The 12,286-nt window shown below is 42.7% G+C and overlaps 1 protein-coding gene across 3 annotated transcripts in view; it reads left to right on the top strand.

Annotated features, from left to right (window-relative positions):
* The window catches only part of ZNF608 (zinc finger protein 608), a gene marked incomplete at its 3' end in the record, with an annotated part of 130,374 nt that overhangs the window by 370 nt on the left and 117,718 nt on the right, over positions 1-12,286 (top strand). For 2 of the 3 annotated variants that reach the window (XM_081880306.1, XM_081880308.1), the window contains exons 1-2: positions 947-2,342; positions 3,159-4,197. In XM_081880306.1, the coding sequence (XP_081736432.1) occupies positions 3,319-4,197 (879 nt within the window). In that variant the 5' untranslated portion in view covers positions 947-2,342; positions 3,159-3,318. Of the gene's footprint in view, positions 1-946; positions 2,343-3,158; positions 4,198-12,286 lie in introns of those variants that run through there. The other variant, XM_081880307.1, reaches the window with a different exon arrangement.

Raw genomic sequence — 12,286 nt, forward strand, 5'->3', positions numbered from 1 at the left:
TCTCTCTATAGCACTTTAGAGGGGATATATATAAACATATACTGATATATATTTATATATATTCATATGAAAGGGGAGTGAGTGTTAAGCAATGTGTGCAACCTGGTGTATTCGGGTTTAGAAATAAAAATCCACGATCACGGTGAGGAATATTTAGGAGAGGGCTGAAAGCGTCGCACAAATCATCCTTAACGTGCACTGGAAGGGAGGGTCGCGTTAAATATATTACCTTTTTTTCTTGGAGGGGGTGGGTGTTACTGACCAAATAGGGAGAAAAAAAATTGACATAATTATGGACCTTGCCTGTTATTCACACCTTCCCCCCTCCAAAGAAAAAAAGAAGATCGGGGAGAGCTTCTGTTAAAATACAGAACAAGCTCTTTTTGGAAGGGAGGGGGAAATGTCCTTCTGTCACATTGGAACAAATGTTTGCAATGCTTCACACCGGGGCAGCCCGTGTGCTTTTGGCGCAGTGAGCGAGTCCAAAAACAGCCTCTTTCTTCCCACCTCCTCCCGTGCAAAAAAGCAAATAAAAAAGCAACCCCCCCCCCTGCAAACTGCCACGGCCCGATAGAGATCCGCGAAGTGGTTCGTTGCGCTGGCATTTTATTACAATGAAATAAAAATAGATCGCCTTGCAAAGGACCCCCCCCCCATCCTTGCAGCAATTTTGGGCTTGGTACCTGGAAGCTGTGCCAGCCCTCGAGGGAAAGGGAGAGAAAAATCGACCTTATTTCCAAACCCCCCGCCGCATTTCTTTCCTTTTTAAAGACCAGATCAGTATTTTCTTGATACGGTTGTCAACCCCCCCTCTTTTTTTTTTTTTTTTTTTGTTCTCACGACGACCAATTGAGCCCTTGATCCTCACGTGATGTGAAAAGCTTGAACTGTAACAAAATCGCTCCTTTTAGGTGGTTGGTGGCTCCTTCTCCCTCGCCCATCCCCCGCGCCCTCCTCCTCGCCTGCTGCGTTCCTTCCTTCCTTCCTTCTTTCTTTCTCGCCTGCCTCTCTCTCTTTTTTTTTCCACCCTCCCCCCTCCCCGAACATACATGCAACGCTCCGCTTTTCCAATCTCTCCGCAATTCATTACAGCTTTTAGCTTTCCAAGCGCCAGCTAATTAAAAAATACCCAGCCAAGGCGAGGAGGAGGAGGAGGAGGGGAATAAATGAAAACGATGAACCAGGGTTTGCTGGAACGATTCTGAAAAAGAGAGAGAGAGAGAGAGAGAGAGGAAAAAACAAAAAACCCCTCTGTCCTGAAAACAAGGTCGCCCATTTTTATATCTCTGGACTCTTAATTACTGAATTACCCACCACATGACTTACTCACGCCTGCAAACACCCAAACCCTGAAAAGCAATTGCAATCCGATTCCCCACCCCCTTTAAACTTTAAATGGTGGGAATATTTTGCTTCCTTTTTCTTTTCTTTTTTGGAAAGGCTCCCTTTCCATCTGCACTCCCACCAAATCTTCTGATAACTGGTTTATCAGGCTCTGCTTTTATTCCCTCCCTTTTCCTCTCTTTCCCTCCCCCTTCCTTCTCTCTCTCTCTCTCTCTCTTTCTCCCTCCCTCTTTCCCCCTCAAGTTAGTTCAAGAAGTCAGATCTGTCAGGACGGGAGGGGGGGGGGAAAATGCCACTTCCCGACTAACAGGCGGAATCCAGCCCAGATTTTCAGTCCTCTCTCTGCCCCCCTCCCTCTCTTTCCCTAATTTTCCCCGATGTTAGCACATTCTGCCTTGTAACAACCCGGACGCCTGTAGGTTTTCTTTCATGGGATCATTACTTACTGATCAGGATGGCTGCAGAATCTGGAACTGACGACGGGATGTGAAGTTGGAGGAAAACAATTTTGCAACCTTTTTAATTTTTTATTTTTTTTTGCTACAATCACATCATCTTGGTGCTTTGCTCCAGCAAGGGAGGGGAGAAAAGGATTTTTCTTTTTTCTTTTTTCCTGGGGGGTGCTTGAGGGCTTCTGATGTTGTGAATGCAAAATGCTACCTTGCAAGCCTGTGAAGTTGTGAGCAACCAAATATTTTAAAGGAGGGGAAAAAAACACCAAATCTCCAAAGAAAAGGTGGTGGTAGTTTTGTGTGTGTGTGTGTGCGTGGGGGGGGGGGAGGACCTCTGTTTTCCCCCTCATTGCCAAAGTGGAAATATGTTCCTCGACGATTACTCTGGCAGAAATGTTACTTTGGTTTCTTCTACGTGATCACTTGCTCTTTTAAGGAAAATGAAATGGGGGAGCTGACTTTTTTGCTGAGACCAGTGAGGAGAGAATTTTGATTTGCTGGCTTAATTTTTTTTTTTAAATAAAAAAAAATGATAAAGGATTAAAGGTAAGCAATGTACGTAATATGTATGTAAATATTTGGACACTCAGCCATTGGAAATGGGCAGATTCCTTTGAAAATAATTTTAGCTAAGCTGTGTCAAACACACACTCATTTGTGCTTAGAGGCCGCCTTGGAAGTAGATCATTTAAAGTGTATGTCTTAATCAGTTTCCTGTACAGTCAGTAATACTATATTTAACAGATGGAGCCGTGGGTGACCTAAGACGACATTAGGACCACTTTTAGAAATGTTATCTTCTGTGCATTTTAAACAGAAATGGTGCATTCACCTTCCCTCAGGTAAACAAAAAAACAAATGTTAAAATGAATATGCACTTTCATTGGCTCTTTTTGTGTGTGTCAGTAACCTCCTCCGTCCCCGCCTCCCTCACAGAAACAAGATAATCTAATCTAGAGAAAAGTCACAAAACTTGAAGGGGGCTGGTTTAAAATAACAAAATTTTTGGAATGCATTTTGGGAGGGAAGCTGCTCTCTCTCTCTTTGTGCCTAAGTGATCCAGAATCACATTCACTGCTTGGTATTTTTTTTGTGGATTTAAATCTGTCAACTTTAAAAGGGTTTTGTTTTGTTTTTTGCTGTGGTTTTTGTTTTTGGTACATGCCGTTTTAAAGAGTGATCTTGGATGATGGGATTCAACTCTAGGGAAGATGCTCATTATCAAAGGCTTCAGTTTATCAGACCTCTTTAAAATTAATATATGGAGTGTCTTTTCTGTCTCCCTTGCCTCTATATTTTTAATTTTATTATATTCTGGTAACACCCAGCCAAGAAATATTCGACTTTTCCCCTTCCTCGCAGGAAAAGGTGGACCTGGACTTCAGGGTATCTACCCAAATATACCTGGGGAAGGAAGGCGAGAAGAATTACATTTTAAAAAGGCCCACGGAGATAAACGAATGTCCCCTCATCTCCAAAGGAAAGTTCGTCTGATTTTTACTCCAGAGGTCTCATATTCAGGATGTCATTGAACACTTCCGCTGCTAGCAAAGGTGTGGATCCAAACACGGTTGATGCTTATGACAGTGGTGATGACTGGGAAATTGGGGTTGGGAATTTAATCATCGATTTGGATGCTGATTTGGAGAAGGACAGACAGAAATTTGAGATGAATAATTCCTCGAGTTCCAAGGATTGTGGGGGTCTCACTTCCAGTGGGGTGAACGCTACCTCCGCCTTAGCTGATGGCCTAAAATTTGCTTCCGTCCAGCCCTCCGCCCCGCAGGGGAATTCTTCACACAAAGAAACGAGCAAATCAAAAGTGAAAAGGAGTAAAACTTCGAAGGATGCTAGTAAATCTCTGCCTTCGTCTGCCTTGTATGGGATTCCTGAAATCAGCAGCGCTGGCAAGAGGCAGGAAGCCCAAGGGCGCTCAGGCGAGGCGGCTGGCATGAATTCAGCGCTGGGTCAAAGTGTGAGCGCCAACTCAAATGGCAGTAACAACACCAGCAGCAGCAACAACAACAACAACGGCAGCAGCGCTATTGCTTCCTGTGGGAAAAATAATAAAGAGGAGAAGGCAGGTAAAGCCCAGGGCAGCAGAGGCTCCAAGCGGGATAAGGATGGAGGGAAATCCAGGAAGGACAAGCAACTTGACCTGCAGCAGGGACACAACAACAACAACAACGGGAGCCAACCTCCCCCTGGGCACTTGTATGGCTTTGGGACCAAGGGAGGTGGCGTTGGGAGCAGCAGCCCTTTCAACTGCGCCGCCTCCGCCGTGGGGGATGTGAGCAAAAGCGCCCCAGATTCAGGGTTAATGGGGAACTCTCTCATGGTAAAGAAAGAAGAGGAGGAGGACGAGAGCCACAGGAGAATCAAGAAGTTGAAAACAGAAAAGGTAAGACCATGTGCTTTCCCGCCCCTTCCTTGTTGTTTGATGAAACTTCCCACAACTCTTGCCCAGCTTCTGTTTGCATATAACATTTCAAACTCCCCTTCTCGGTTTCCCCCAGTCACCTCTTGGCACCCTGGAGTAAATCTTACCTGTTTGCGGTTTGTTTGGGTATTTTTGTTGTTGTTGTTCGGGGGGGGGGGGAATACCAATGCATTGTGGTTCTTAATTAGTTTTGGCTTTGGTGTCTGTTAATCTTGCTGTTTGAAATTGCATATCTGTTGTGGGTTCTTCATTGCCTACGCTCAAAGGGGGAAAAAGTGGTGGTGTCCCTTCTCCCCAGGTGTCGAGAAATTCCTACCCCCACAACAGCAACAAAGGATGCAGAGCAGATATTGGAATCTTCTATTGCCATGGGTTTGAAGAATAATCCCAAAGAGTTATTGTATTTTTGTTTTTTGGGGAGGTGGAATAATAAGGTGGAGAGTCACTGCTGCTCTTACCAAAGCCAGGAAGCCCTACATAATTCAGAAACTGCCATAAGGAGTGCTTTGTCAGCAGGCATGCGGTGTGCGGATAACCTGTTTGGAAGGAGGGCAGTGGGGGAGGGGGTCCGTGCTGTACCCAGATCTCCCTCCCCACTGAAGTCTGAAGGATGTTCTCTGCGAAGGATAAATGGCTTTGCATTGTGAAGGGAGGTGGAGGGGACTGGTTTCTCTGGGCTATTGTTATTGCTCACTGGGGCAGCGTTTGGTGTAAGCAAGGATTGTTCTGCATCCAGAGGACAGAAGGTTCCTTTGTCATCGAGGGAGCTATTGTTGGCTTATAATTAAGAGTCAAATTAATTCTACAGGTTGCTTAAACAAAGACAACCCCTCCCCAACCCCCCAACCCCTGCTCCCCACTCCAGAAAGAGCCCTGCTGGGTAATAGCTGGCGACATGATTGCACGTAATCATTCAGACATTATTCCCATTTCAAGTTTCAGAGCTGGAGAACTTTCTGTGTTGAGTGCAGGAAAGTTGTGTACAGGTGTCCAGGAGCACTGGCTGTGTTGGGCCAGGTCTGTGACTCTTGTGCGGCGCATAATTCTCGAGCGAATCCTGTGCTTGCTAATTCCCCCCGCATCCCTCAGACATGCTCAAAATGATCTCGCTGTAGCAAATGTCTGTTTGATTATTATTTTTTTTGCAAATTACAGCTTGGACAAGATCCCATTTGCCTGCAACATAATCTGCACAGCCTTCTCTCTCTCTCTCATTTAGAGTGTTGGGTTCTGGTTGTGTCCTCCTTCTTCGCTTGCAAACATGGCTCTGAATGGTCTCTGTGTAATTCTTTCCTAGCTGCAGATGTGTGGGGAGTTTGGGGGGAGAGAGAAAGAGACCCAGATTGGTTGACTTCCTAAGGTATAAAGTGCAGTCTGTGTTCTGGCTTAGTGAAATGCTTCTGTGCTTTGAAAGCTGCCCTAAACTCTCAGGCTCCAGTGTTGTTGTGTGTGTGTTTTTTTATTAACTCAGTACAGTAGGCACTTGCTTTTGTTGCCAATAGCCTTCAAATTGCAGTTCTCTAATCTGCTTTAACTATCTAGATAAATTGCCCTAATCCAGTCTTCACAATGCTTGTGGTTAAAGAGTCAGAGCCATTTGATTGGATTCAGTGGATGGCTGGAATGTGGGAGGTGCTGCCCTTTCCTAACCTCCTTAGCCTTTTAATCTTTCAGCCAAATGTTCACATTCAACAATTTTGTTTAGCTGGCAATCTGAACATTTCAGTATCTCAAAGGCTGCTGTCATGGCAACAAGAGATTAGACAGTGGTGTGGTTTTCTCCCTCCCTCCCTCCTTCCCTCCCTCCCTCCTTCCCTCCCTCCCTCCTTCCCACCCACCCCCCTTGTGTGTGTGTTCCTTTTCATTCCAGTCACACAGGAAATTATATGAGGAATGAATTCATATACAAGCAAAGTACATTTCAGCCAGTGTAATGTAAATGAGGTAATGTGTAAACTAGGAACAAACCTGTCTGGAGGAGCTGTTTCCCCCTCCCCCCCCCTCTCCTTTTGCCAAAGGAGCACTTCTTATTTCAGCACTTGCCTTTATAGAATCGGTGGAGTTTGAATTACCAGTAACACCCACTGCTGTTGGCTCAAACTGACTTTAATGACTTCACTTGTTAGAGCCCTGCAGTGCTGCCCCATTGTCTGCCATACTGGTGTGTTGGCTTACTGTCTAAAAGCATCCTTCAGGTTTTTTTTTTTACTTCGGGGAGAAATTCCTTTCAATCAAATATTATGTGTCTGAATGTGAAACCTTGCTGCAAAAGGATGTGGCACTTTGTGGTGCTGTTTCCTTCTCCTCCACTTTCTCTCTCTCTCTTTTTAAAAAAGATAACCAAGCATAGTCCTTGCTGAGGAAAAAGAAGAAGATATATTTGGGAAATTAAAATCGAATCTTTCCTCTGTCCAAAGATGTAGTAGATACGTGACCAGCACACAAATAGCATCCCTCTTGGACTTGGCATGGATTTTCCAGCAGTGGGTGGCTGAATCAATTTCCACACTTAAACTGGCATCTCCCTTTAAATAGGTTCTCTAATTTATTAATAACTGAATATTCAAAACCTTTGTCTTCTCGTCTGTGACGGTGCTTAGCTCTCTAAAAAGCAACAGCCACAACGTCAAAAGCCGAGAGCAGATTCCCAAGAGGCACAATTGCTATTTAATTTTAACGTTTTGCTTAAAGGGTCTATTTGGGGGTTTGCTTCTTCTGTTTCTGTACTGCAGAAAGTCACGCAAAATCACGCCCAACTGAATCCAATGAGTGTCTTCCTCTCTCCTCTTAAGAGATGCCACTCCCTTGATGTGTAGGTAGTAGATGTGAGTATTTTGGAATTTAAAAAACGTCTGAGGTTACATATTTGTTCAGCACATTTGGTGGTTAACACACCACTGACATGTGTAAATAAGTAGAACAATGGGAAAGGTTTGAGTGTCTAGTTGTGACAGGTAGGCCAAATACTCATGTCAGGCTTGGAATGTTAAAATCTGGCCCCTTTCATCATTGCCAAATTTGTAGGAAGTTACAGAAATTGCCAATCAGCATGAGTGCCCCTTTCTTTTATGGTTTATCAATTTCTGCTGTTGTTACCCTGTGAAAATTTTAAGTAGTCTTCAAGAACTTGCCATTTGATTTATATGCTGTGTGTGCAATAATTGCTCATTGTGCACGTTTACCAAAACTGGTACAGTGTGTGTATAAAAACACACACCCTTAGCCTATTAACATGCAAATGCTAGCGGCTGATTATTGTGGCCAGCTTTTCGCATTTTCTGTACCGTCATGCGACACTTGACACGTTATTCTTAAGAATATGTTTTGACGTAACGGCCTGGTTCGCACGTCATATTAAACCACAGTCAACGTTAAACTGTGGTGTAATCTGAACCAGCTAATGTACAGTTCTCCAAAGTCCTCCTCTCTCGCTCCTAGAGCAATGAACCACAAGTTTTCTGCTCCAGGCGATCACAAGTGGTAGGCAAAGTTTTCTCTCTTCTTACTGCTTGCAATTTGTTTTTTGGGGGGCCAAACCCAAAAGCCCAGGTTAGGGCAACACAACGTTCTTTGGCGTCTTGGTTGGGTTGGTACCTCCAAGCGCATCGCAGCCAGGAGCAAAACTCTGTGCACACCAGCAGCTTTAACGTGATGTGCAAACGCTAGCCTATGAGTTTATGAAGATGTGTGTGTTTTAATATGCCGGCTAATGCTGCTGTTTAGGGGCCATTTATTCACTACCAGGAGAAGCAAAGGGCAGAAAGGTCACTGGTTGTAATTAAGGAACAAAGTCCATTGTTGCTGGACAGCAAACTGTTTTGAAAGCTACATAAGGGATTTAGCTGTCGAAAACATTGATAACTCTTGGGCGCTTCATAATCAGCGCTGCTCCGGGTTCTTAATGCTCTATAGCGCTGTCTAGTAGCGTGACGACGTTTTTCTGGGTCTAGGTGAAGAGGTGGTGGCCTTTGGCTGAGGAAAGCTTTCTGTATGAACCCAGTGACCTCTCAGGCCAGATTCATTCTGTATTGAATTCCTCTGCAAGGTTAAAGTAACACTGAAACAATGGGCCCTGAGACATGCATAAAGTGAAGCATCTAAAGGAATGTGGTTGTTGTGAACCACTTGGGGGGCATGTAAATTTTACACAGGACATTACTCAGTCTTGCAATATATATATTTTTTAAAAAACCAACAACTTCATGAATGCCCAGTAAAAGAAATGAAAGGAATTTTAGGATGTGTTTAGGTTCAGCTTGTTTTGCGTGCTTTAATTAGGAGTATATAAATACTTTTTTGAGCGAAGAAGCAGTTTATAGCCCAATAAATGAAAACGCATTTTTAAAGTGCTAAGCAAAACTCTTGTGTAACCACAGAGGTGTTCAATAACCAGATTTCAAGTAACACGCAATGTACCATCTGTTCCCAGTTTGCAACATTAAAAAAATTAGTTGAACAAACGTGAGATTTGCTAACATTCCCCTCCCCCCACTTTTTATTTTATTTAAAATATTCACCTGTAACTTTGTAGAAAGGCAGTGGATTTCTAGAATACAAGAAAGCCAGGGACAATGTGCGTATATTTCAATACGTATATTTCAAACCTCTAGACTTTTAAGAAAAGCTTAGTTTTAGTTTATCGCTGAAGAATTGAGAACAGGGAATCAGCTCCAGCAGCCCAACAAGGGCCAGCTTTTCAAAGATCTCAATATTTAGCAAGTGCTTGAATTATTCTGTCCATTCCCTCCCCCCCAGAGGCAAGAGAGAGGAAAAAAAGGGAAACAGAGGGAGGACAGGAGGAGAAAACATTCCCAAAGGATAATTTTAGTAGGTTATTACCAATTACCTAATGGTATACATGATAAAAGCTGCTCGCTGAAATTTCCAGGAAACAGACTCTTTAAGAAAGTTAACTGAAATTGTTGCATTAGGTGCAGAAAATCATTTGAAAGACAAAAGCTGAATTTCTGAACTGTTAGGCAATAGGATTCTTGGCTGCAGACTGTGCACCTTGGAAAAAAAAAACCATCTTCCTGCCTTTGTTTGAGGTCTGTTATTGAAGCTAATGACTGGTCTTGTGTTGCCTTGAGATAAATGGCATTATCTCTTGAGTAGGCTGACAGGAAACAGACATGTTAATGGTGAAGCTGCGGGGAGGATCTGCTGTAGTTCTGACAAAAGAGTTAAGCGTGGACCCCTGGTTGTGATCATTAACACATAATGCATTTCTGCTTTTCCTGGCAGGTCTGTGATAATTGGAAAGCTACTTTTTCCAACAATCACTTAAGCTCCCAAACCCATCTTCCAGTATATATATCTCTGCCTGCAAAAAACTTGTGAACCTTTTGTTAGAAAACGAGGAACACTGTTTAAATATCAACAATTACATTCTGATATTTACAGGAGCCTTTTTTAATAATAATAATAATAATAATGAAATGAACATACTGTTTTGGAGATGAAGGAATAGGTTTTTAGCAAATGGGAACGAGGCATTATACAATTGCATTGGGAAATGTGATGAGCCGGCTGGATTGTTATAATCTAGTCTAAAAGCATCAACTGGGTGAGAACCAAGTTGTTGCCACATTGAGAACAAAACACACACAAAAATGTGTGGAAATTACCTTGTTTTCTGAAGGGGTTAAGGGTTAGGGTACTTGAATTTCATGAAGATAAGACTCTGGAAACTTTTATGGGCTATGGTGGTATGACCCAGAAATCATAATATTATATAGGTTCAATACTCCATTTAAAATTAATCTAGATTAATTCCCACCCTTGAATCTGTATTTGAAATAATAAATATTGCTTAGAATTCCTGACTTAAAACTCCACTTGAAATGTTTACACTTTTTTAAAATTTTGTTTAACATAAGCAAGCGCTTTAGTAACAGGAAAGGCAAAAGACTCTTGAAGGATCCCCTTAACACTAGAAACAGCAATGGATTTTTATTTTTTATTATCCTGCTTTGTAATCTCCTCATTAGAAACGGCTGTTGGAGGGTCAAGTCTCTTTCATAGAATTGTAGAGTTGGAAGGGACCCCTAAGCATAGCTGTCAACGTTTTCCCTTTTTTAAGGGAAATTCCCTTATTCCGAATAGGATTCCTCGCAAGAAAAGGGAAAAGTTGACAGCTATGCCCCTAAGGATTATCTGGTCCAACCCTCTGCACTGCAGAAATATGCACCTTGTCGCTTTCAGGGATCGAACCTGCAACCTTCAATAGAAGCCATTTCACTGAAATAAGAAATTTGAGGTTCTCTGTCCTTTCTATATACAGTGGTCCCTTGGTTTTAAAACAGCTTAGTTTATGAACAAGTTGGAAATAGAACGCTGCAAACCCTGAAGTACCGTACTTTTCTGTTCATAAAGACAAGGTTTTTTTCTTTAAAAATTATGTGGGGGTTGTCTTTTATATGGATGGGGCATAGGGTGGACGTTTGATTGTTTGGTGCCGTGGCTGTCAGTGGCTATTGAGCGCGTTATTGGTTGCAGCGTCAATGACTGGTGTCGATTGGCTGATGCTGCGGCAATTGGGCGGCGATTGGCAGCTTCTGCCAGCGATGGGACAGACAAGAGGTGTTTTTTTGTAGGGTGAGTGATTTTCGGCAATCCCCTCTAAAAAAATCTCAACAACCCGGATAATCCCCACTCCCCCCAAAGCTCAACAACTTTGGGCAATCCTCCGCAAAAAAGCTCAATAACTCTGTGCGATCTCCCCCCATTTTCTTAAATTTGAGTCCCCCAAAATGTCTTATACATGGGGAGCATCTTATAGACGGAAAAGTATGGTAGGTGTTCCGGTTTGTGAGCTTTGCCCTGGAACTTTGCTTTCCTGTTGAGTGTGTTCCATTTGTAAATTGAGTTTCTGCTGTTAATCAGAGGATTTTTGTTGACTGTCGGCTGTTGAGTCCCAAGCACCCATTCAACACTGAGATGACATTTGGAGCTTTTGTCTTTGCTATCTTGTTGGGTTTTTGTGGCTTTTTCGGTTTTTTGATTGTGACTTGTTCTTCGTTTTATGGGACTGACTTGTGACTGTGGCTTGTGACTTCGTTTTTATGACTGTGTGGAACCCAGTTCAGCTACTGATTGATTGATTGTGTGACTGCAGAAATGGATAAAAGTCCCCCATCCAAACAATGACTATCAGTGCACGTAAGGGAAAAAATAATAATTGAATTTTCATCATCTACAATACTGTCTTATTTATTTTATAGTACAGTACATTGATTACTGCTTTCATTTTATGGATCAATGGTCTCGTTAGATAGTAAAATTCATGTTCAATTGCTGTTTTAGGGGTTGTTTTTAAAAGTCTGGAACGGATTAATCCATTTTGCATTACTTTCTATGGGAAAGCACGCCTTGGTTTTAGAACACTTTGGTTTTGGAACGGACTTCCGGAACAGATTAAGTTTGAGAACTAAGGTACCACTGTATTGCACCACTTTTGTGAAGCGTTTCAACACCACCATTAAACCCAGGTACACTGCATTCAGATGACGAAGCTTTCAGTATGGACAAAATATCTGTGTCAGGCAAAAGGGGCTCATTACCAGAATTTGCTTCCAACCAATCCATTTCTCATATCCATTTCTCAATCCATACTCTCTGGAAAGAGAGTATGTAGGCTACAGCAAAGAGTCAGCTTGCGAGACCAGCATACTGCCTTAGCTGCTAAATAATGGACCCTGATGAGCCATGCCAACAGACTCATGCACAAATTCTGACGTATAAGCAGCAATAAAAGTCTTATATCATTCTTTAAGCAGTGTGACAGCGCATACAGAATGGCAAGTTATACATTTATAGAGCAGTTTCTTAAGTGTTCAAAGCACTTCATATTTATCAATCTCAATAATCCTTATAAATGCAATAGAGGGCAATGTTATTAAATTACAGGTGGAGGTCTGAGGCTAAGAAATTGCAGTTTGTCTTTAGCCACCCAGTGGCTTGGTTCACACATGACCCTAAACCAGGGTGTCCCAAGCTTGGGTCTCCAGCTGTTTTTGGACTACGTCTCCTATCGTTCCTAGCTAGCAGG

The sequence above is a fragment of the Podarcis erhardii genome (assembly GCF_964252035.2).
Source record: "Podarcis erhardii genome assembly, chromosome: 11".
In the NCBI taxonomy this organism is placed as follows: Eukaryota; Metazoa; Chordata; class Lepidosauria; order Squamata; family Lacertidae; genus Podarcis; species Podarcis erhardii.